Below are 26403 nucleotides of genomic sequence, written 5' to 3'. Positions count from 1 at the left end.
GGAATCAATTGTCGTGTCTATGAGTTTGAATGAAAAATTCAATGTCGGTATATCAAGTCTGTAACTTATGGAGTATTGGGAACTCGCTATGTTGAAAAAAAATTATGTAATATATGTGACAATATTTAGGTGTGTTTTAGATATTATTAGGAAAATATTATGCTATTGTATATGGATAGCTAATATTGGTTACTTAGGCCCTAAATTAGGTTTTAGTGTTTTTGTTTTCATACAGGTAGATATTCTGAGAACATGTAAAAATTATTAATTATTGGATGCGATGTGTCCTTAGGTTTTCTTTAATTCCTTTGTGAACTTTTGGATTTGCTTGGACTAACACCAAATGGGAGATTTTTTTATAGATTTCATCTAACAAATATTGTACTCAACAATGATGCAAGTGTTTTATCTTACATTCCCCCATCATTCTTTTGGTTTCCTGAACCATGATCATCGGAGGGGGGGGGGGGGGGGGGGGGTTGCAATGGAACCCAAGAACACTATCCATAAGATTCAATAGGCCAAGCTTTGGGTCTCAATTAGGTTAATATCTCCTTACACAAATAGCCAATACGAGATTATCAAAAAGGTCAGATTAAACTACAGTAAAACCAGTGGAGTTTCCAATTAAAGAAACAAAGTTTCTAGTTCCAAGATATTGGTCATAAACTGTTCTCTCTTGCTATCATGTGATGAGTCCTTCAAGCGAGGCCTTGCTTCATCTGAAGTAATAAAACAGGTTGCCATAGATTGCATTACATGTACCCATAGATTATGCTACATATATATTAGAAATTCCCAGACTATATAATGGGAAGACTGAGCTTTGGAGATACGTGGAAAGTGGATTATGAAGTGTCTCTTTTGCCTTTTTTTCAATCATGGTCAATACGACTCGGACAGGGCTTTTTAGAGGTTCATTTCCCCTTGATTCTTGTGGTGGAGGCTGAGCAGTCAATTTGGCAAATCTAGAAGGCATTGATTCCCAAAAGTTAGGAACTAGGATTACACATGCAATTTGCAAATCATACCTGTGCTTTTCTAGATGCCTCATGAGATATTTAGGAGATCTACTGTTGTTTCTAAGGTATTTTGGGTTTAACAATGAATCTGCATGGAAGAAATTTTTGGGATGAGAGAACTTGGTGTGCCCCGAAGTCCTTTCGGGATTTAGTTGTTGAATGGTCATCCATTGGAGTGGGTCTTTCAGCCTTCGAGAGGAAACTTTGGAGTTTGACATCTTTTGCGATTTGTTGGGAGATATGGAAAGAGAGAAACCTTAGGACTTTTGAGGGAAAGGAAACCTCCCTGCAAGGAATTTTATTCTCAACTTTGGGGTCTATTTTTCTTTGGAGTAAGGTATTCCAAGAATCGAATCAATTGGGGTCTTTTTTGAAGCTTTTGTAACAAAGTGGGGTTGGGTGTGTGGCATTGAGGTGTAATTGGGGTATTTCTTTGCCCTTTTTTTTTGTTTTTTTCCTTTTCAGTTGTTTAGTTGTGTGGTCATCTCGACCATGTTTTGTTTCAATAAAGATCTTTGACTTATCAACAAAAAAAAAGCATTATATATGGGTTGTTTTGTGGGAAATTTTTCAATGTTGTACCTCAGTCTTCTTTTGAGAGCTAACTGTACATTTAAGTGTTTTGGGGTTCCATTGATAGAAATGATTGATGTGAGATTTGTCTTGTAGTTTGTTATTAAAAAAAAAGATTTGTCTTGTGGTAGACTAGATATCTCTCAAAAAGTGGGAGAATGGTGCTGATTACAATTGCCTATTGAGCATTCCCGTATACTCTCTTTATTCTCGATCTTTTGTTTTTTTAGGTGTAAGGTGGATGGGAGTGTGTTTGGTGTATTTCTTGCAAATTGCGAGTAGCTTGATTTGAGTGGATGGCTGTTTGTCTTGGTTGGTCGCCTCAACCTGCCTTTATTTATTTTATCTCTAGTACAATTCACTTATCAAAAGAAAAGTATCGAGAGTAAATTAAGAATTCCTATCAAATGATTTGGATGGTTCTTCTATTGTGAAATAGGATCAGATTTGTGCCTCCAAAAGAAGCAGAAGAATGATTCTATTTTTGCAGTTCATTCTTTTGTGATTTTTTTTACAAGGGCACTCATGTTTGTAGGCAAGGATTAGCAATTTATGCTTAGGTTTGTAGATCCATTCGTCACATCTTCCTTCATTGCAGCTTTGCTAGATATTAACGGCCATGGATTTTGCAGCCATTGTGGGTTTGCTGGACTTTAAGGGGGATCCATTTTGGGTTCGATAGTCTTCCACCTTACCGGGGAGACCCTTATGGAGACTGATACCATTTGTTATATATTAGACCTTTGGAAGGAGAGGCATGTGATAATCTTTAGAGGAATATAAACAGAACCAGAAGTGATTATGCGTCAACACTAGCTCTCTTGTTCTATTGGGCTCCTATCAGCTCTGATTGTAGACCTGTTCTCTGCATGCATACAAAACTGTGTTTGATGAGATGGTTCAGATATGTCAATCCTTTTTTCTTTTTATTACATACTTTACAATGCAAAGCATAGTTTATTGGGTGTTTGAATCAGCTTCACGTGCAACAATGGTGGTGGCAGCTTCTTTTTCGATTTTGGAAGCATAATATGACTATATATTTTGTGTTCATACTGGAAGCAATCCTTGTGAGTTGAGTAGGTTGTAAATTTGAAGCAGACTGTTTCTCATGGCGTTGCTTTTTCTGCTAGAAAAGTTTGTCTCAGAAAAGTTGTTAGTTCTTCAATTTTGTTTTTTTCTTTTTTTTTTTTACTGCTTTTGTCGGTATTGTTATGCTTTTGAACTGTGAAAAGGTAATAATATACTTGTTTTAGGGTTTTGATTGAAGAAGTACGGTAGCTTTTATTTCTTGTAGTGGACCTCCTGCCTGTTCCCTATAATTGTTGATAAATGCCCTTTTGAATCAAATAGAAAATCAAGCTAAGATCATTGTGACTTGAAGAGATTTAGGGATTTTCCAGGCAATCTGACCCTAAAAAATTCATTAATAATTTTCTCAATCATCCCAACGACCCACAATCCCTATAAACTAAATTTGATCTCTCTAAACTTCTTTTGTTATTGTTAAGGGACTTGAAGAGCTTTGGGTTGTGAAGTAACTTTTGAGCCGATTGAGCTTTAGGTCTCCCCATCAAGGTTTCAACATCAGCTGCTATTTAATTAAGTATTCTGTTTTTTTTTTTTTTAAAGGTCAGAGGAGAAATTAAGATAATAGTCTTAAAATATATTTGAAACGATTGTTTGGTGTGTTATAGAAAAGCTTGTGAGGTAAATCTCTTCTTATTTTATAGATTGTAGGCGTGACCCATCAGACTTATAATGCACTTAAGTGACGGATCCTGGCAATGAGCACAGAGAGCCAAAACTGATATCTAAGGTGAATGGTAAGGATCTTCTCCCCTACACACCTACTCTTGGATTTCTCTGACAATGGGTCCATTACACATACATCGATATTTACAGCAGAAAATGCTTATCAATGGCCCACGTTTATCATAATCAGGCCTAAAATTACTAAGCCAAGCCTGACCCATTAAATTTACAGGGAGCATCCCATAAAATTTTTATATAACAAAATATAAATTGCTGAGCAGTCAGCATAGCTCAAAAACTTACCAAACCTAGTAACGCAACCGAACCCAATCAACGGACAGATAGCCCTAAAAAATGTTCCAACCCACCATATGTCTTAGCTTGGGAAAGTGAGACCTGAATCTCCCAATTGGATGGGCCCTCTTTTGACTTGTCTAAAAGTTAAAAAAATATATATCCGTAATCAACAGACAAGTAAGGGTGTGAGGGCTGATCAGTTCCAAAAGCACACAAACAAAGCTCATTGATTTCCCAAACCACACCATCGCTAAGAAAAAGCTCTGCTTCGTATTCTTCTTAGGTCTCCTTGGAAAGATCTGTTTCAACACATAATTTATGTAGGAACAGAAAGATTATGATCCTATCGGTTTAACAAACTCAATCAATCTGTTTCTTTTTCATATTTCAAAGAAAAAAAGGCAGTAATAGAACTGAGTCAACTGGCAATAAGCTCATGTATAATATTTGCAGTTGGAAACTATTGTGAGAAGACAGGTCACCTGAAGTTTGCGTCCTAAGTTCAACCAATTCCTCAGATAAAAACCCAGATATCTTAAGGTTCAATAACTAATGTCCAGATATTATCTTTTCCAAGATAAGGAAAAAAATGCGGTAATCTCTGGGATGACAGATTTTGAGATGGCCTATTCAGCACAGATAACATGGATACACAGAGGAAACAGCACAGATATAAGTGAACCAATTATCTCAAAAATCAAGAAAAAAAACAAGAGAATGTCCTTACTTTAAAAAAAAAAAACACAAGAATGTTAGCGAATGAATTGACAGTTAATACACAACGGGAGGCATCAAACAGTACTTTTTTCCAAGTTCCTGCTCTGGCGATTATAAACCCCATCAAACCCAGCTTAGAATATTTCCTAATGCCACAAAACCAGCTAACACAATAAACAAAAGCACTACCCCTTAGAGTCATCCTTTTTTTTCCCTTCAGGTTTTGAGATGAGGAAGAAGAATAGCATAGAAGCAAAAGATAAAACACCTGGGTTGGTCATGTTTTCCTCAAAAGATACCCCAGAACGATACCAAACAAGACAACTAGGAAAACACCCAAGAATGAGATGCCACCACGTCTTTTGTTGCCTTCACGCCTCAGCAGTTCCTGCACAACGTAATTGTGAAAGCAATTTATAACTATAATCCAATCCTTTAATTAGAAAAGAAAATACAATGGTTAACACCAAACCAGTTACATCATCGGCAAATACATCTTGGAATTGGAAAGTATTTGTTCTTTCAAAAAATAAATTCATTCATTTATCTTATCCTAAAGAAAGAAATATCGGTGGAGTCCTCATTATGTTAGTCAAATTCCAAGAACAACCAATTCTACATTACCTCAAATTAGTTTACTAGCATTCCATTTTCTACTTTTTGACGATCCCACACAGTAGTCATTCCTGAGCACTGTCCTAACATGCAGACCCTCAAACTAACTGAAATCCAAAAACTCCTCCCTCTCTAACTTCAAAACCCTAACATCCAGTTCCATACCTGGTGCAACTCTAATCTCACTCCATACAAAAAAATGCTCCTACTTTTTCTTCGACGAGCTCTCTTTCATCCAAAATCTAGTGTTTAGTGAAGGAAGATAAAAGATTGGAAATTTAAATCCTGTTTGACGAATCTCTTTCTCTATAGCCAAATTAGAAATGCAGTTGTCACAAGTGTATATCCAACCCAACAACTAGATTTGATGTTGAGGATAACCTATCAACCTAACCACCCTCATAATTTCCAAATTCATTTGTGCCAAAATTTAGTCCCATCAGATGATCCTAATTCCTAACTCTCTTTTGCAACTTACAAGCTAAAATTTTGTTGGACAGCCTAAAAAGGATTAGAAAAAAGAGTCTCCGATTAATTCTATAGGCATGAATTCATTACATTGATTTGTACAAGTGTTTGGAGAAGAGTTGTGGTGGGATTTTTTGTAGTATTTGAGCATATGAAGATTAGAGCAATTAGAGTACTTCTGAATAATAGGAAAATGGGGACAGTACAGTAATTTTGGAACTATCTGCCATAACTTTCTTGCTCCAAAATGGGGTCAGTACAGTAATTTTGGCACAACAGGCAGAAACACACATGGATGTGCACATGCTTTATTTCAACAGGCACGACCATAAGACACCTCATCACGATAAATCCAATCAAGAGAAACATACTAAATCAGCTTCAGCTGTTCAGGCTAATATGGTCTCTTGATGCAAATCTCAGGAGGCATTCAAAGATTAAGGTTCACAAATGGTCAGGGATATGTTTAAAAGGTGGATATTATCAAGGTGTTTAAAAGCTTCCTAGAAACAGATTTTGGATATTGAGATACTCCAATTTCATCTTCTAAAAGCAAGCATTTATTTATTCTGAATCACCCCATGCAATGTCCATATGCCTAATGGTGTATTTGCTTACAAGAACAAGATTGTCTCATCCTCAAAAACAGAAAAAAAAAATGATCTGTTTTTTTTTACGCATCTTGTTGTAGGATACATCATCACATATTCCCTTGAAAGCCAAATAGTCGGTTAGCTACCAAGGCAGGGTTAGCTCTCACCCAAACACTCCCGACCTCAACTTTCCATAATGAAATTTTCAATGAGAACTAGTAAAATAATTTGCTTCCTTGGGGAAACCTAGGAAAGAACCATACTTAGATCTCTAAATGATGCCACTAGAATTGGTAGAGAAGAATGAACTCCAACCTTTTGCTTCACTTTACATAATTTAGCAAGCATGGCATTTTAATGTTTTTCCCAATGTGTCACTTCAAACTACACCAATAGAAATGCTCTTCAATTAGTGCAATCATCTTATCACCCAAATATTGCAGCTAAGCTAATCCAAACACTTAACAAATACCTATGCTACTAGTCAGAAATAACAAGGCATGAGTAGGGTATAAGGGACACATATTGCATATGGTTCCAAGGGTACCTTAATTTTTTATAATTAAATAATAAAACTACAGTAATATTTGGAACTAATATAATATTGAAAATTTAACATTTTAGGGCTTGGACCCAAACACTAGGATCCATGTAAGCAAAAAACAGAAAGTGGCATCAAAAGATGGGGGGTTTGGTTACAGGAAAAGTGAAGTTGGAAGGGTTCATGATTCAAAAACAATGAGAACTCACGACTATGAGATTGCGGCTATATGGCCAATTTCCAAATTATCGAACAAGGTCATGATGTTGATGTCTTGTAGATATGCATTCCATAGCATGTGTTGCAGTGAGTTTCTTCTAGGAATTGAGATACTGGAAGGGTTCATGATCCAAAAAGAATGAGAACTCATGATCATATGGCCAACTTTCAAATCATTGAACGAGGTCCTGATGTTTTCTTGTAGATATACATTTCGTAACATGTGTTGCAATAAGTTTCTTCTAGGAATTGAGATACTGGAAAGCCTCGTGATCCAAAAACAATGAGAACTCACGACCACTTGGCCAACTTTCAACGAATGAGATCATGATGACTATGGAAATAAATTCAATGGTGTATCAAACACCCTACACTTATAAATTTACAATTTTCTGGAAAGTTACACTTTCGATGAAGTGTTAAGATCTCAAGATGATTAAGACGAATGCATAGATACTCCAAGGCAAGAAAAACCCAATTTCTCATGATGAAATTGAAAGTACAAGCTTGGATTCAGTGGCATGATTTGGATGGCTGTGGATGTTTATGTAGGCAACCTCCCACACCTAATTGGGATTATGTCTGTTTTCCCCCGAGTATGTGGTTCTTCATCCGCGGTTGTTTTTTATCAAGTGGCATGCACATTGTGCATGGTGATATCCTTGCTTAAGTAAGGAGTGATCATGCTTTTTTGTATTTGATTGGTGGTAATTAACACTTCCCCATAAGTTTTCTTCACATTGACTAGTATTTAGTTCCACATTGCATTTGTCCCACATCACTTCCACCTTGTGGTGCCCTTTTCTTGGTCAGAAAGTAATCAGATTTCCTGCCTTTGAATACACCATTACTGGATTAAAGTTTATTCACTCTCAAAACCAGAACAAAGTGGGGGCAATCCTGGTTTCACCTGACCATCATCAAGAATTATAAAGAGATCTTTACCATACTACGCCATCCTGCATAATAACTTCCTAATCCCCCCCAACATGAACTTGGCCAAAACCCAACTCAACACTTACAACAAGGATGTCAAAATACCAAAAAGTACCAAATTTGCTCCAACTAGTACCTTTCTCAAACAACATACCTACTAAATATTTTTGACCATGCACGATGTAACTCAAGGGGGAAAAGCCACTGGATCCACTAATCACAAGGAAACTAAGATGCACAATATATTCATGAATATCACAGCCAACATGTTTCAATTCTCAATCATGGAAACTAAACTTATAAATAATATATCACGAAATTAAACTAGAATTTCATTTTGTAAGCAATCCAACATGTGTTAGTTTAAAAATTAGAAGTTAAGGTCCAAATTCAGGAAAAAAAAACATTAAAACACAATAATAGGTTGAGGCAGAATTTTGATCCAACCCCAAGAACATAGTGGTTGAAGCAAAAACATGTGCCTACAAATGTACAACCTATTGATATTTAGAAATGTTATAATTAAATTCCATCCACATGAAAATTTTCATAAAACTAATAGAGATGATCATTAAAGCTCAATTTAGCATTTTACAAATAAAACAAATGAAGAGCATGAGTAAGAGGGCTTTAAGTCCATTATAAGGCTCCAGTCAAAAATCAACAGAGGATCAAAAAACCTACACGATTTAATTAAATAACGAGGAGAGGTACCATTTCACAATAATTTATCCTTCTACTGATAAATATATATATATATAAAAATAAAAAAATAAAAAAAAATATAAAAAAAACTGGGAGGAAAGAGAAAAAGCTTTCAACCATATGAAGTAAAATTTTCACTCCATATTTAATTCACGTAAAAGAAAAATATGATTGATAATCAGAAACACATTAAAAAACAGTCCAAAATGAAAAATATTTAAGTCAGTATATCTCCTACCAGTTCCTGACGAAGTTTGTTAGCTTGTTGAATAGCAGAAATTTTTTCCTCAGTCAACTTCGAGATGAGAGCCCTTGCCTGAAAAATAAAGCAAGATTACTTGAATCGAGAACACCAATGTACTACTGGAAGTGCATGAAGTAATAACCTCTTCTCACACAGGTGCTTGGGCAAAAAACAAGAGTTTATACTGACCAGTAAAAGAGGAAGATAGATTGTTCACCTAAAACTGAAGTGTCATATATTTGGTTGTCTGCATAGATTGTAGTGTTTAATGCCAAGATCCTCCATATTAATAAATAGAATATGCTACTGTTTTAATACTAAATAGTACATGAAATGGCGCAGCTGATACTGTTGTGAAAGGGGAACAATCAGTTAGTGATGCCCCCTGCTCACCAACTTTTCTACAACAAATCAAGGTGATTACAAATTTTTTTCTTTTGATAAGATAAAGATTTTATTAAGAGAGGACAAGATGGCCTCAAAAACAAGAAAACACCAGCTACAATCTCTTATCACTCACAAGATCCCACCTAAAAAGAAAATCTTCAAAAAAAATCCCTTTTCCCATCAAAGAGCTTTCCATTTCTTTCTTTCCATAGGCCCAACAAATAGCATAGAGGACTAAGTTCCAAATAAATCTCTCTCTACCAGACAACTTTGTGACCCTCCAACTAAGAAGGAGTTGAACGAAAGACCTGGGGATGCATCAAGAAATGCGAAACAAGGAAAGAAAAGGAGACCCCACTAAAGTAGCACAAGCAGAATGACTGAGCAAGTGGTTTACCGATTCCCCACTTGCCTTACACAAGAAACACAAGTTTGCAACGAACATAACAGTGATCACGACTGAAAATGCATTATAGAGAACTAATTCAACAACACCCATTAAGAACCTCCTGGGGTGCACCAAGAAATGTGGAACAAGGAAAAAAAAAATGGGACCACACTAAAGTCGCACAAGTAGAATGAATGAGCAAGTGGTTTACCGATTCCCCACTTGCCTTAAACTAGAAACAGAAGTTTGCAACAAACATAACAATGATCACAATTGAAAATGCATTATAGATAACTAATTCAGTAACACCTGTTAAGAACCTCCTCAACATAGCAACATATAAGATCATCATCATCATTACCATGGTAATGATGAGGTCTTATACAGAACCGTCCAAATAAATTGCATTGAGCAAGTAACATAATTCTAAGAGAAATTTTAGTTCTTTTAAATGAAAGAAGTCATGAATGGGTAACAAATGTTCTAAACTTTCAAACTTGTTAGTATAACTTTTCAAATGCCAAGAAGATTTTGAACATAACAAACACACAGCAATCCAAACTAGATGCAAGTATATACCTAACAACTCATGATGAAAAATTACAGAATGAACCACAAGTGGCCACTACAAATATCATGAAAGTTAAATAACTACAAAACCCTAAAATCTCACCTCTGAAAATTTTTCTTGAGGCTCATCCCCATGTGCTCTTGAGACCTGTAAGCATCACAACATAGCATGTCATCAATGGTCTCTTCTTAAATGACATAATAAATTACAAATAAATCCCCTTGGACCCAAAATGAAACAATCTCAAATACTCACAGATAAAAAATCAGAAGTATTTAAATTCCCATTGTCTGAAATTGATGCCCTTGGTGATGTACCTTCCTCAGATCCTTCATGAACAGGTGATGGTGGATGAGGTGGAGAAACATAAACAACTCTCAATTTGCATTCTTCAATAAGATTTCCCGACTCCTTGTTAAACTAAACAAATACAATCCGATGAATTAGAAAATCTAAATGAATTTATAAACAACATTATCTAAACCAAAAAAAAAAAAAAAAAAATACAACAACAATCAAAATTTATATATAATTACCATTTCTGGATTAATATCTTTGGCGGTGACTCCAGGACTTGCGATCACACTTTGTAGAAGAAACTTGTCCTTACATTGCAAGTCAGAAGAAGCCTCTCGTTGTGCTTGCATTGTAACTGATCGGAAAATACTGATAACGATAAATTGATAATCAATCACAAAATAACAAAATCACAATGAAAGGAAATGGAATCTGAATAGCACCTATAACACTGCAAGTGGATCGGGGCAACACGACTCCAGTGTTGGGCCGAACACAGTACTTCTTCGGATTAGTTGTCTTGACCTAAGTTTATCACCCATTCAAAATTTAAAATCTCCAAATCATAAATGGCTTCGAAATTTAAAATCACACACACAATTATTTTTAAAAAAATCCAAGAAAATAGAAAAAATAAGGAAAAAAGAACACAGAACTGATTTTTATTGCCCATTGAAACACAAACACATGCACACACACTCGCACGCGCACAGACATACATATCTACAGATTTCAAGTGGCACGATTATTTAAAAAAAATTCTCACACGCTCGCACGCGCACTCACACACACACACATCTACAGATTTCAAGTGGCACGATTATTTTAAAAAAATCCAAGAAAATAGGAAAAATTAAGGAAAATTAAAATGAAATTACCTTGAAAGCGACATGGTTGTCCGTATTATTCGATAATTGAAGAGAACACGAGATCTGTTTCTTGAGTTCGACTTCTCGAAACAAAATCAAATACTCAAGAAATCAAAACCTACAAACCCTAAGAAGAAATAGCAGATCTGATGAAAATGAAAATTTAAAGCTTACAGGGGAACTTGAGCTCTAGAGGTTCGATGCTGAGAAGCTCTCCTGAACTCATGTCGAATAGATCCAAAAAAAAAACCACTAGGTTTAAAATAAAAACGGTTTTCCAACTATCAAAAGCGATTCTCGGATCAGTAGAGACGAGAATCCGAGAAGATCTTCAACGAAGACTAATTTTTTGACGCCGAAAAGCGATTTTAAAAAACCAGAGAGGGTGGTCGAGAAGTCGGGACGAATCTGGAATCTGTGCGGGTGTGTGAAAGAGAGTGTTTTACACTCTCTCCCTCTCTCTATGGTTTAAAGAGGAAGAAACAATATTGCTGCAAATGGACGTTGTGTGATACTAGTCTCACTCTCCCTTTCGCTAGCTTTAGACATTTTTTTATGTTTGTCGTGCTGGGGCCTGGGTGTACAGTTTCATATATTTAAATATATTAATGAACATGATTACGATATGGGTAGTGAGCTGCTATGGCCACACCAACTTTTACGAAGAGCACTGCAAGATGTGCGCTAATTCTTTGTTTATTTCCAATGAAATTATGAATTGGGGCTTAGCAAGAATTAGGGATTAGCAAAAAAATTGGTGTGGCAATAGAATCTCCTAATGGGTATTTTGGTTATTTTAATAGGCAGCAATTTGGATTTTGGAATAAATTTGATGTGGGCTGGTTTCATCAAAGTTTGATGTGCCACTTGGAAGACTCTTTAGAGCCTTCTGACCCATTTGTGTTTGACCAAGCTTGGTGCACTGCACCACTCCTACTTCAAAATTTTGAAGAAATCCTCCTTGTTACAAGACATGTGGCATTTAAAATTTATTTCACGCTCATACATTTCCACCAAGATTTGGAATACATCCTTTAAAAAAATGCCACGTTTAATCCAATGGAAAGGTTCCTTCAAAATTTTGAAGCGCCCGTCTGCTTCAAAGTTTTTCCTTGTACTATACATACCATAGTCAATCTACTGGTGATTTTCAATAATTGATTTTTTTTTTTTAAATACACTTGGAAATGTTTTAAGTGAAGTCAACCCAGCATCAATGACTCCAATGTTACATGGGATGCTTTGATGGGTATATTTGTATCGAGACCTTTTATGATTTCAAATAGAGGAAGTCAATGCAAATGTTATAATGGCGCGAGCATAATAAGAGATCATGGATTGAAATAGTGAGAGCAAATATAAACACACTTTCAGTGATGAAAGTCATAATTTTGAATAAAGTGGAATGAATATCATTTATTTAGTTGAATCCTAGAGTCACTGATAAAGATGATGATTATTGTTGATGCTAGATATGCACGACTCATAAAGATGTGTGATTTGATTCTATGATTTTTTTTTCCCTCTCCGTTGTGAGTGCTTAGGACACCAAGGGTGTACTTGCGAAAAGCTTTCGATGTCCAACAAGTTGGGTGTAAAAAGAATTTAACAAAATCAAATTGTGCATCTCGAGTAATATTGTAGATTTTAATATTAAAGAAGAAGAGGAGGAGGAGGAGGCCTGGCCTATTACAAAAACTAAACTCATTTACATGGATTGTAAAAATTTTGTGGCTTGTCTTAATAGTTTAAAGGATGATTTAAGCCCACACTCCAAATTTTTGTGAATATTTGATCTGCCCTATGTTTTCAAATTGATGACATAGGTCCTTGACCCAATCTTCCAAGAGAGATTAGCAGAAAAATGACCCAAAATGCCTCATCTTCAACCTATGGCCGAACCCCCTAAGCTCTTCAACCTTGATGTAATTTATTTTTTTCTTAATCCATTCGACATCTTTTTCAACCTCTTGCTTAAATTCTTTGAGTCTTCTATTTTTTTATTTATTTTTTAAAACCGATCATTTTGAGTTTAGAGTAAAAATATATCTTAGAGATCATAGATGACTGATTTTGGGGAGAAAAAAAATTAGAGATTAATCTCCACCAAAGGTTGAAGATGAGATCATTTAGGACAACTTTAAGGTGATTATGTAAGAACAAGTTAAATTCGAGTAACAATAAGTTTTATTTTCAATATTAATAAATACCTTCAATGGACAAACACAAAATAACATCCTTGTGGGAACTTTTCTTGAGTTTATACTTTAGCTGTCGTTTCGTTAAAAAAAAAATCTCACTCATTATGTCCTTTGCAAGGTACCAAAGACAACTCATTTGATATTACAATGTTTCTTTTAGTTTCACTTTTACAAATCATTCTATATATATGCTATGTGTCATGATCATACAAATGAACTTTTACCATATGGTTGTATTAGAACTTTTTTTTACTTGTTAAATGGGTAAAAGCCAAATCAATATTTATGATAATAGTGTGGAGAGAAAAATATATATATTGAAAACATCCCCTTGTGTGAAAGTAAATAAAAGCCTCCGTATAATTTCTATTGAAATATATTCCATTAGGATTTTTGTACTAATCAAAGAAATGTGCATTACGAGCATCCAGCCTTCTTGGTTTACGAAGTTTTGCAAATAGTTGAACTTCTGAAATTCAATACCATAAAGTTTAACTTCTGAAAGTTGACAATGAGGATTAATTAATTTCGAATATTTGGTTGCTTATGAGGATTCACTGTGGAGTTGTAGAGTACTCCAACTCCTATACAAATAAAAAAGGCAGGATGTGCATTGAAGACAAAAATTAAGCTGGCAGAAACATGAAGGGAACAGAATGACCCTAATGATCAAGAAAAGGTAGCTCATCCAAGATGTTAAGAACAAATTGACCCACGTAGTCCACATTGACAATATTGAATGCTTTTTTTTTTTTTTTTTTTTTGAAAAATTATCGGTGTTAAGGCAAACCCAAACCAGCTACAATGTGAATGATTATAAAATTAGTGATGCACAATCATAGGTGATTATTAAAACAGTTACTTAATTAAAGTGCACAATCAGCCATATCTCATGATCATTAGCAAACTATCTACATTAGTCCAAACAATTCTATAATCAAACTAATCACATTGATGAACGTGTAACCAATGTAAACTAGAATTATAAATAGTTACAACACGAAGAGAAAAGGTATGCTGGATTGATCCAAAAACTTTGGTTAAATTCATTTTGATTTCTAACTTGACTCTCAGATCTTCATTTACAAGGCCAATCCCCCAACTTGGAAATTTTACATGGTGAGGATTGCATCTAGTAGGTAGAAGAGATTGCTAATCTTAGACCCATAAGTTTGGTGGGATCTACCTATAAAATCATTTTGAAGATGCTTGTGACGAGAATGAAGGTGTTGTCCTGGATCATATGCATAAGTCAAGGGGCATTTGTAAGCATGAAATAAATGATGGATGGGGTTCCGATTGCAAATGAGCGCTTGGATTCAAGGTTTAAATCTCATGAGTCAGGTCTTCTGCGCAAGATAGACTTGAAAAAATCCTACGACCACATAAGTTGGAATTATTTAAGATACCTTCTAAGTCATATGGGATTTGGAGTATAGATGGATATACTAGATTAAGAGGTGTCTATCTTCTTCTTCCTTCTCCATTTTAGTAATGGCTCTTCTGAAGGGTTCTTTAAAAGCATTAGGGGGCTGCATCAAGGCGACCCACTCTCCTCGTTTTTGTTTTTGGTGGTTGTTAAAGCTTTGGGTAGGATAATTGGTAAAACAATGGACAATGGAGAATTGAGAGGTTTCAGGCCAAGCCTCGAGGGTCCTTTGGTCACTCAATTGTAGTTTGCAGATAACACATTGGTTTTCTTAGACGTGGATGTTGCTCAATTAAATTCCATAGAGGTTTGCTTTGTTACTTTGAAGCTATGATCAAGTTACCTATTAATCTTCACAAAAGCAAAGTATTTCCGGTAAGACAAGTGTTAAATGTGGACATTTTAACCACTTCCCTAGGTTGTCTAGCAAGCTCACTTCCCTCCTCTTATTTGGGTTTACCCTTAGGAGCTCCCTACAAAAATAAAAGTTTATAGGATTTAGTGGTTGAGAAGAATGTGTTCTTGGCAAGTCAAATACTTTTCGAGGGGAGGTAAGTTAATTTTAATCAAAAGCGTTCTCTTTAGTATCTCGATTTATTACTTCTCCCTCTTCTCAATTCCTAAGTTTGTAGAGTTGATAATGGACTTATTATTTAAAGACTTATTATGGCATGATAAGGAAGGTAAAAAAGTAAGATTCATTTGGTGAGTTGGAGGAACATTTGCACGATGAAGAGTTTGGGTGGTCCTAGGTTTAGGAATTTGGGTTTGTTGACTAGGGTTTTATTGGGAAAATGGCTTTGGAGGTTTGTAGTATAACAGGAATGATTTTGACAAAATGTTATAATGGCTAAGTTTGAGGAGGATCACTTTGGTTGGGAAAGTGGAGAGGCAAAAAATAAATATGGGTGTGAAATTTGGAAAGGGATTCTAAAAGTTCTTCCTCAATTCAATAAGAAGGTGACCTTTAAGGTTGGGAAGGGCACAAAGTTAGATTTTGGGAGGATGGTGCAGTGTGGGTCAATTGAAGGAAAAATTATCATCAGTTTTTGCAATTTCAAGAAAGGAAAATCTTCACGTAGCTAGTTTTCGAGTCTTCAACTCCGGAAGGCACATGGTGAGACTTGGGTTTTTGGTGGTCATTGAACGATTGGGAGGTATCAGAGGTCATGGAGATGTTGCTTTGCCTTAATAGTGAGTCAAGAAGTTTGAATGGCAAGGATTTGAGAATTTGGAACACTAAATCCAAATGTTTGTTTTTAGTAAAAGAGTTTTAGAATGACCTCAACAAGGTCGAGGATCCTATTTTTCCTCACTTTGTAGTTTAGGGTCCAAGGTGCCTTTTTTTTTTTTTTTTTTTCGTTTAGACAACAGTTCAAAAAAGAATTCTTACACTAGATCGATTGAGGAAAAGGGATTTTTGTGACCCAAATTATTGTTGTATGTGTGGGGAGGACAAGGAATTGGCAAACCATTTGCTTCTTCATTGTAAAATTACTAAGAAAGTGTTGGTAATTTTCCTTTCTCATTTTAAAGTGGATTGGTGTTTTTCAAGCACAATTAGATGTTGAGAAAAAGATGAACAATCGAAATAAAACACAAATCACTCACAGAAACACATAATTTTTACGTGGTTCCTTCAATATTGAGATACAGCTATGAATCACACCAATTCTAGCATGAAGAGAAAACTTGCATTGAGATACCTCCTTGTTGACTAGTATCATCAAGTTCCACATATCACAACATTAGAGGGGTTTTCAAAGAATGGATCTAGTTGGGGGTGAGCTTCCTTCTCTCTAAAAGGTTGATTTGGAGTTTAACGTCTTTTGCAATTAGTTAGAATGTTTGAAAAGAAAGAAATACAAGAATTTTCGAAGAAAAGATTCAATCAAACCAAGAGATTTTCATTTCGATTCTTAGTATCCTCTACATTTGATGAATTTTTTCAAGGAGCTAAAAAGGTTTTTCTTTGAGTTCGATGGGAAAGCTGTTGCATTATATCTGATCGTTAGTTGCTTGTCTTTGTTGGGTTTGTATTTTTTTTTTTTTTTTTTAAACTGTTGTTCGTACTCTGTTTCGGATGAGTCACCTAGATCCTTCACTTTTACCAATAAAATAAAAAAAAGTTACTGAGGCTAGCCTAACTCAAACAGATATTCATAACAATAGGTGAGCCTCAATGATTATGCCACGTGGTATGATTGTATCTGCGTTCAAAAAGTCCGCCAAACTAGGTAGGCCGCCCAAACTGTATAGAAATTAATTGATCCTTGGGATTCGTTCTAATGGAAATCGTGCACCTTAGCTGGCACAACGATATCAGTTATTGTGGTTCCGTTGATAGCAAACCATCTTTACGATCTGCCCGAACAACACCTTAGCTTAAAAATGGAGGAAACTTGAAATTCACTTCCTCGCAGAACAACGATGCCCAAGTTCAGAGAGGAGACAGAGACATCATTCTACACCAAATTCTGAAAGAATAAAAAACGAAGAAAAGGAACTAGGGTTTTGCAGAAGAGATGATGATCGATTTGGGATCTTTTTCAGATGAGAAATTCGATGCGAAGAAATGGATCAATTCTGCGTGCCAATCTCGGCACCCACAAGAATCACTGGAGAAATATTTGGCAGATCTGGAGATGAAGCTTCAGATGATGTCCGAAGAGATCTCGGCATCTCTGGAGGAGCAGAGCAGCGCTGCTCTCCTGCGAGTCCCTCGAGCCAGCCGCGACGTTATTCGCCTCCGCGACGACGCCATCTCTCTCCGGACTTCCGTTTCTGGGATCCTTCTCAAACTCAAAAAGGTATTTCAGATCAATTTCTACGTCTCGAATTAATTACTTATATAAAAGTTTCTACATTTTTCTTTTGGTATGGATTGAAGAATTGCTGAGATCCTTAATGTGTTGGGTCAATTCGAATTGGGTAACTCATAGATCACATTGATAACATTCTGCGTAGTGGGCCGATAATTATGAAAATAATTTATAAAATTTGAATAGAACTATGCCACCCAATGGTGCTTGAAGCTTGATCATACATAAAGATTGAGAAATTGGTGAGGATGCAACCCATATAATTAGTGCAGAAATGGGGATGTTGAGATGGATGAGTGGTAAGATTAGGGAAGACAAAATAAAAAAATGAATATACGTGAGGAGTGTCAGTTTGCTAAGTTAAAGTTAGGGCTGCAACTCGGGCAGGTTGGCGATCAACCTGCGCCCTTTCCCAACCCAAACCCTACCCAAGTCGGGTTAATATTCCTCATTAATATTAAGTAATTTAGTATTGGTAAGGGTTTATATAAAGATAAGTGGCGTGTAAAAGGAACTTAAAATTTACAATTATTTTTCCTAAAAATGTGTTTCAAAAGTTTATATACATAAAATTATAAGCAAATTTAAAAGAAAAGAATAAATAATAAGATTAACTAAAATAATTATTTTTTATTAATAATCACTATTTTCAGGAAAAGAAATCATTTAAAGTTGTAATATAATCATTGTATGACGATATAGAGTTACACTTAAAACAAAGCATTAATAACAAAGATTGATTATTTATCTAATGAAAATAATCACACATTAGTTTTGATACATATTGAAATATGAATTATGAGTGAAAGAATTTGAGATAAGAAATATTTTTAAATTATAATCATATTAAGTTCAGGTTGGCCGATACCTATGCCCTCACCCAACCCGATTTAAGTCAGGCATTTTTTGTTGTTGCTCGAACCAAAGGCCGAACCCAAGTTAACTATGCCCAGACATGACCCAAGGTCGGGTTCAACCCAATGGGTTCAGGTTTTGCCCGCCCAAGTTGCAGCCCTAGTTAAAGTCTATGAGTGTTGATACCCCGACTTGGATTCAAAACCCACCTTCACCTACGAATTACTTAGTACTAACTCATTTACTTATCAAAATAATGTTTCAAGGAAATTTAGGAATATCTCCAAGAGGGAGATAAAATAAGGAAAAGTTGTTTGAGACGTTTAACGCCAATAGGAATGAGCACTTTGGTGCAAGTTGAGGGCTTTAAAAGGGCAAGAGAAAGATTAAGAAAAGATTAAGGAATGTGCTTTGACTAAAGATATGGTTCATGATAGAGGTAAATAGAGAATCATGTTGTAGGCCAATGTAATTGGGATAAAGCATTGACGATGATGCATAACCTGATTTCCTTTTAATTTAGTGATGTCTATGAGAATCGGAAGACCTTAAACCATAATTTGCAAATGATATCCCACAAATCATTGAAGTAATGAACATTATTTTTTTGATTAGCAGTGGTGCCAATTGTAAAGTAATATATATAGATATAAAGATTCAAAGCAGATCACAAAACATGTTTTTGATCAGTTCACGGATGAGTGGAAGTGTAACGTAGGGATGCAATAGGGACTCGCCCACATTTGTCAACCCAGCCAGGTGATTGCTTGGCCGGCCAATGACTTTAGAAATCCCCAAGCAATTACATCTTGATTTTTCTAGCTACCTTGTCCCTTCGGTTTCTCGTGCTTTGTCAGAGTAATTTTTTTATAGGTAAAAATAAATATATTAAAAACTAATCAAATAAAAAAGTGAATTTTTTTTATTTATAAGTAATTAAAAAAATGTAGGCAGAAAAAAGTTAATTTTAGAATAGAGTTCAGGTGAGAAGAACAATGTAGGCATAAAGGTGTCATGATATGTGGATTTAAATCAAGGCAATAAACTGCCACCACATGAAAATTTTATTTTGGTAAAGAAATTTCAAGCTGAATTTATATGGAATAGCTGAAAGGCCAAGTTAGTTTGGATTGACAGATTGAGGTAAAAACAGTGGGAATTGGATTTAGGCAGAACTTAGATGGACGTCTTTACCTTCTTTTTCTACTATATTGGAAGAACCTTAATACAGATAGCAAGAATTGTTATCTCGTTATTCTATTCCCTCACCTCTGTATTTATCTATTTCTCTTTTTCATGGTTCTTCTTTAAGAATGATCATAAAAATGCTTGCACACTAAATTTTGGTTGCCATAGTGAATAGGAATAGATTACTTCAAGTTCAATCCACCGACCTGTTGATCAGCTTTTGAATGGGATTCTAAACACTTAAAAAACAATGTTATAAATGTTCCTTCACTTCTTTAATTTCAATTGCAGGCGGAGGGCTCCTCGGCTGAATCTATTGCTGCCCTTGCTAAAGTTGATATGGTCAAACAGAGAATGGAAGCAGCCTATGAGACTTTACAGGTAGTATTTGCGCTGGCTTTTGGCATATCAGATACTAGAGTTTGCATGTGCCTACGGCACGGGCATCCTCTTTGAGTTTTAGTGGGTGAAAGAGGAAAAACAATAAATTTGGAAGGGTATTATTGGAAAAGGAGAAAAGAGGAAAAGTAATATAGAAAGTTGTAGGGGTGTTTTTTGAAAAAGGGTAGAAGAGAAAAGACAATAAAATTTGGGGTATTCTTGGGAAGGGGAAGAAGAGAGAAGACAAAGGCGGAGGGACAACCATCCTTGAGATACTGTGTTTATGGGGTATAAATCTTGAGACAAAAGGAGTGGGACTCACCGTAGTGTTTTATTATATAGATGTGAGTTTTTACTTGGTACTTTTATCTTACTTTCACTTGATAAACAGGATGCTGCAGGATTAACACAATTAAGTGCTAGTGTGGAGGATGTATTTGCTAGTGGAGATCTTCCACGGGCTGCTGAAACCTTGGCCAATATGAGGCACTGCTTGTCTGCTGTCGGTGAGGTAATCTATTCTATTGACCACTTTAAGACAATCTTCAAGGTTTAGTCTTCCTGGAATTTTAAAATTTTTTAGTCTAAATTTATTTATAACCCCTTGCTTTTCAGGTTGCGGAGTTTGCAAATGTTAGAAAGCAGCTTGAAGTCTTAGAAGATAGGTTAGAAGAAATGGTTCAGCCTCGTCTTTCAAATGCTTTATCTAATCGCAAGGTGATTTTATATTTTGTACTAATTAATTACCGATAACCCCCAATCAATTCTCAATTTGATTTGTATTATGGTTAGGTACTTTAATATGTTTGTAGTTTCTATTACATAGGTTGATGCTGTTCAAGATTTACGGAAAATCCTGATTAGAATTGGGAGGTTCAAATCTTTAGAGCTGCACTACACAAAAATTCACTTAAAACCTATAAGAAAACTTTGGGAAGATTTTGAGTCTAGACAACGAGCAAATAAACTTGCAAGTGAGAAGCATGAAGGAGAAAGGCTAGCAAGCATCACTGAGTCGTCATCTAGTGAGTCCACAATTTCATTTTCAAGTTGGTTGCCAAGTTTCTATGATGAAGTGCTACTCTATCTTGAACAAGAATGGAAGTGGTAAGTTTTTACCTTGTTCTTTTCAATCTTGTAACTCTCGGAATAGTTTCTCCTAAACCTCCACCTCTCAAGATTTATTCGTGTTAAATAATATTACAAAAGTGCTAACTTCTTGGATTATTTCATGCCATTAAAAATCTATGTTTCTCCATCCTGGAATTTAAGTGTTACTTCGCCACACTAATATCTGCAGGTGTATGATTGCTTTTCCTGATGATTATAGAACTCTTGTTCCAAAGCTACTGATCGAGACAATGGCGACACTGTGTTCAAGTTTTATTTCCCATATCAACCTTGCAACTGGAGATGTTGTTCCTGAAACCAGAGCGTTAGCTAAAGGTAGCACCTTTAACATGTTGCAAAATTTCCAATTTTTTATTGAAGTCTGCCATTGGGCATCAATAATATTTGGTTTTGCATGATAAGATGCTTATGTAATTTATTTATTTATTTAAAAAAAAAATTATCTTGGTTGACATCCATGGTTTTACTGAAAGGTTCTTGAATCCCTTAAAAGTATGCCTGAAAACTTCAGGATAATATATGCTTTTATTTGGATAATTATTTTTTCTGTCACACTTCCATGCCCATTAATGTGGATCTAACACATCATACTGTATTACTTGCATTCCAAACTTCACTAGTTCTTAAATAATTTGAAAGTCTGATTTTGTGGTTTTACACTTACAATTGGTGGCGTTTTAAATATTGTCCATGACAAGGTTATTTTGTTTCAACTGAAAAGTGGTCCTAACTCCTTATCCATCTTGTCCTGAAGTTCTGCATGTATCTGGAAAATTTCAGGTATACTGGATATCCTGTCTGGGGATATGCCTAAAGGTACTAAGGTACAGACTAAGCATCTCGAGGCACTCATAGAATTGCACAATATGACGGGTGCTTTTGCAAGGAATATTCAACACTTGTTTTCAGAATCTGATCTTCAAGTTTTATTGGATACATTAAAGGCCGTCTATTCTCCTTATGAATCATACAAACAAAGGTAAACACATACACTCAACAGAGGGCATCATTGTTTCGTTAATGGCTGTGTAGTCGATAAATGGCATGGTGCATTTATATCGACCTGTTATAAATAGTTTTTGTTTATTTTTGCATAGTATATGTTGCCTCATTGTGTTGGAAAAAACTTCCTTTCCCTTTTCCATTTAGTCAAGTTCTCACTTAAATCTCTACTTTATGCTTGTAATTTTCTCTGATCATATTTTGTTTGCAAAATGTATGCATGAACAATTAGGAATCTGTTTTACTTCTTTTTGTTGTGGGAACACATTTAAATTTTGTGGTTTGGAATGCCTTTAATATCTTTAACATGCAAAACTTTTGTTTCCCTTTTAATAGGGTCACAAATAGCAAAGGGGCCTTGTAGACTTTTCGATGGAATTGAGCACTTTCTCCTAGATGTTTTGTATACATATTTGGAGTAAAGTGATCAAAGGGTTCAAGGGCTTTTTTGTTTTGTTTTTCTGAAGATTTGTTATGTAGATGGGTAAGGGTCCTTGTTTGTTACTTGCTAGTCACTCGAGTTCCCTCAACCACCTCTTCTCCTTTTACATAAAACTAAACTTTAAAAAAAAAAAAAAACAAGAAAAGCAAGAAAAGGAAGAAGAATAAGAAGAAAGAAAGACAAAAAAACAAAAGAAAAAAGATTTCAAACAGCAAACTCATAATCATTCATTATCAGAAACTTTCTCTCTCTCTCTCTCTCTCTCTCTCTCTCTCTCTATATATATATATATATATATATTCCTTTTGTGTGGTGACTATTTCTCATTAAGACATAATATTATTCCACTTTCGTGGAAACTGGCAAAGATCAGGTTTTTTAAGCTGTTGATGTTTATAGTTTGATTTAAACTTATCCTGATTTACTATAAGGGTTTTCTAGTTCAAGGGAAAAAAATTGTTTTCACTTTCGTAGTCCTTAATCTAGTGAACAGTTTTTAATCTCTGGCCATTCCTTTTTCTTTTAAATTAATACAGGATCAACAATCCCTGACTGGTGTAATATGACTTAAGTATTTAAACTTTGGTTTCTAGGTATGGACATATGGAACGTGCCATCCTATCTTTTGAGATTGCAGGAATAGACCTTAGGGGAGCTGTTACTCGTGGTGTGGGGGCCCAAGGTATTGAACTCAGTGAAACAGTTCGAAGAATGGAGGAATCTATCCCACTAGTCATTGTTCTTCTTGAAGCAGCTGTTGAAAGATGCATCAGCTTTACAAGAGGTTCTGAAGCGGATGAGCTTATTCTTGCTCTTGACGATATTATGTTGCAATATATTTCTACTCTGCAAGAAACTTTAAAATCCTTGAGAACCATATGTGGAGTTGATATTACTAGCGATAGTGTTGGTCCAAAGAAGGAAATAGGATCAGAGAAAAAGGAAGGAACTCACAATGCACGTAAAGTGGATATGGTATCGGATGAGGAGGAGTGGTCCATTGTTCAAGGAGCATTGCAGATTCTAACTGTTGCAGATTGTCTAACAAGCAGGGCCTCAGTCTTTGAAGCTTCTTTAAAAGCTACTCTTGCCAGGCTCAGTACAAGTTTGTCTCTTTCAATATTCGGTTCAACTCTGGATCAAAACCAATCACATGCTTCCAGTAATGATGGAAATGGAGAAATATCTTTGGCAGGACGAGCTGCCTTGGATGTTGCTGCTCTGCGCCTTATTGATGCTCCCGAGAAAGCTAGGAGATTATTTAACCTTTTAGATCAGGTGTGATGGAATCTGATATCTTGTTTCTTATTTTTCTCAAGGTTCTAGCTTATGCCAGGGTAGAGCTATATATACCTTACTGTTTTACAGTCTATATGCAGTTTATTTATGGGTATTTTAGAAACTCCCCCCCCCCCCCCCCCCTCCCCTCCCCTGGTTAAATTTGTGATATTAGATTTTTCCCATTGCAAAATTCAAGATTAGGCTTGTCCCCCTTGACCGTAAGTCAACATTGCTTTTTCTTGATAATTTAACAGTGAATTTTTTTTAGTTAGTCTAAAATTTTATAAATAGCAAAAGGAACAGTGAAATTTTGATTCAGTAATACAAAAATCAAAATTTTGCCATTAAATCATCAAGAAAACGCAACGTTGACATAAGGTCAAGGGAGGTAAACCTAATCTTCCATTTTGCAAGGGGTAAACCTAATATCACCAATTTAACAGGGGGTATTTCTAAAATATCTTTTATTTATTTATTTTGTTTCTTTGATTGGTAACGATGTAAGTAGTGTTGATTTCTATTGTGACATTCAAAGTAGGATGCTTTTTCCAAGGTTTCGAAACTATTATGGTATTTCCTTTTTTTCTGAAATTTTGTCATAACTGCTGCTCCTACTTGATATAAATTTACTTTAATTGACTCAAAATCTCAACCGGTTGATGAGAAAGGTTTACGGTTGTGGATTCATTAGTCAGAAAGCTGAGCCAAGAACAGTTTGCAGCTATCTATATCCAGCTGAAACTGACCTAAGCCCAAATTGAGCAGACTTGATTATCTAATTCTAATTATGCCTTTTTCTTATTTGTTCATTGTTTGGTCATCACAACCTTCTGTTTTGTGGAAAACTAAATTTCATTTCTTCGACTAACACTATTTATAATATTGTGCAGTCAAAAGATCCCCGGTTTCATGCCCTTCCACTTGCGTCTCAAAGAGTATCAGCATTTGCAGAAACAGTGAACGATCTTGTCTATGATGTTCTCATATCCAAAGTACGGCAACGCCTGAGTGATGTTGCACGGTTGCCAATCTGGTCTGCAGTAGAGGAGCCCAGTGCTTTCCATCTCCCAAGTTTCAGTGCTTATCCCCAGTCCTATGTGACCAGTGTTGGTGAATATCTACTTACTTTACCCCAACAGTTGGAGCCTCTTGCAGAGGGCATCTCTACCAGTGATACTAATACTGATGAAGCACAATTCTTTGCAACCGAATGGATGTTCAAGGTACCAATGGCTTCACCATTTTCACTCCATTCTTTCTAGATATGTCTTCACAAGTTGTTTAGAAAGCTTTATATATCTATGCCTAGCGATTGGTAGCAAAACTCGTTCAAAACATGTATTTTTGGGGTGTGGGAAACCATGGTGTTTTCAAAATCAAAACAATTGTCAAAATAAAAAAGAGAAACATGAGATATTCAAAGATCCGAAACAACTTGGTATTTAAAAATTTTCCGATGCCTTACAAACATAGTTTTTGTTTTTTGGCTTAAAAGTTAGAAAATCCCTTTTTTATAACAGAGATCACCGATTTTGTCTTTAAATATAGAGAGCTTCTATGATACATATGAATTGGTGTGCTTTTAGGAAACGTTGGTGTGACAAAGAAGTGCCACTTAGCTAAGTGATAAGACGTGTGGAGAGTTTTTCCCACATCCTAGGTTCAAACCCCCTTAACCCTTACTTCTTATGCTAACCACTAACCCATCTTTACCTATCAAAAAAAAAAAGTTAGTGTGAATAAAATTTCTCTAAATATTTGCTTCATAATTCTTGGTTAAAATCATGTTTAATCCAAACTTCTCTCTCACTGCTCATTTGACATTATCACTTTTTTTTTCTTCCAATTCCTCATTTGACTTGAAATCATAATACACCTGCCTTTTTAATGGCCAAAATTTTACCCTTCCACATATTGTTAGCCTTGGACCAAATAAATTATTGATAGTAACCATTTCTTTTGTTGATGTTGTTTGAACTTGAAAGGTTGCGGAGGGTGCCACGGCTCTTTATGTGGAACAGTTGCAGGGAATTCAGTATATAACTGATCGGGGAGCACAGCAGCTGTCTGCTGACATCGAATACCTGAGTAATGTGCTCTCAGCTCTGTCAATGCCTATTCCTCCAATCTTAGCTACATTTCACTCTTGTCTTTCGACTTCAAGAGACCAGCTTCGGGATCTTGTGAAATCAGATGCGGGTAGTCAGCTTGATCTTCCAACTGCCCACCTTGTCTGCAAGATTCGCCGTGTGACTCTAGATCAATAATGTTTCGTTGCTTCATAAAATTCTGCTGCAGATATGGGCGGATTTTCTTTTCTTGGTTTAACCAGATATGAATTATGATTTTTCCAATCTCAGCATGCCCTTTTTAATACCTTTGGTAGATTTCATATTTGCATGTCTACTATTGGACATTTGTGAATTTTGTATTGGCTTTGTATCACAGTTCATTAGTGTACAATTAGCTTTGAA

The 26403-nt window shown here is 35.6% G+C and overlaps 2 protein-coding genes and 1 long non-coding RNA gene across 3 annotated transcripts; 2 read left to right on the top strand and 1 right to left on the bottom strand.

The window, feature by feature from the left end:
* The first annotated feature begins 473 nt into the window (after positions 1-473).
* On the top strand, positions 474-4397 carry LOC147389418 (uncharacterized). The gene is made up of 2 exons (XR_015170454.1): positions 474-1907; positions 2194-4397. It is a non-coding gene; the product is annotated as an uncharacterized LOC147389418 (long non-coding RNA).
* An 8-nt stretch (positions 4398-4405) lies between these two features.
* On the bottom strand, positions 4406-11527 carry LOC147389417 (vesicle-associated protein 1-1-like). The gene is made up of 8 exons (XM_086417756.1): positions 11372-11527; positions 11207-11277; positions 10772-10853; positions 10568-10683; positions 10287-10451; positions 10134-10178; positions 8680-8757; positions 4406-4752 (listed from the first exon to the last, which is right to left on the bottom strand). Exons 1-8 carry the CDS (start codon positions 11421-11423, stop codon positions 4642-4644), a joined length of 720 nt encoding a protein of 239 aa, XP_086273882.1. The 5' UTR covers positions 11424-11527; the 3' UTR covers positions 4406-4641.
* A 5640-nt stretch (positions 11528-17167) lies between these two features.
* On the top strand, positions 17168-26403 carry EYE (conserved oligomeric Golgi complex component-related / COG complex component-like protein). Its single transcript, XM_086418100.1, has 10 exons — positions 17168-17637; positions 19984-20073; positions 20465-20584; positions 20689-20790; positions 20900-21180; positions 21374-21519; positions 21985-22183; positions 23242-23926; positions 24820-25152; positions 25915-26403. Exons 1-10 carry the CDS (start codon positions 17353-17355, stop codon positions 26194-26196), a joined length of 2523 nt encoding a protein of 840 aa, XP_086274226.1. The 5' UTR covers positions 17168-17352; the 3' UTR covers positions 26197-26403.

The sequence above is a fragment of the Akebia trifoliata genome, chromosome 12 (assembly GCF_017979445.1).
Source record: "Akebia trifoliata isolate Shusen 1 chromosome 12, ASM1797944v1, whole genome shotgun sequence".
In the NCBI taxonomy this organism is placed as follows: domain Eukaryota; kingdom Viridiplantae; phylum Streptophyta; class Magnoliopsida; order Ranunculales; family Lardizabalaceae; genus Akebia; species Akebia trifoliata.
Note: the sequence above shows the minus strand (reverse complement) of the source record. Positions and strands in the feature narration are given on the sequence as shown.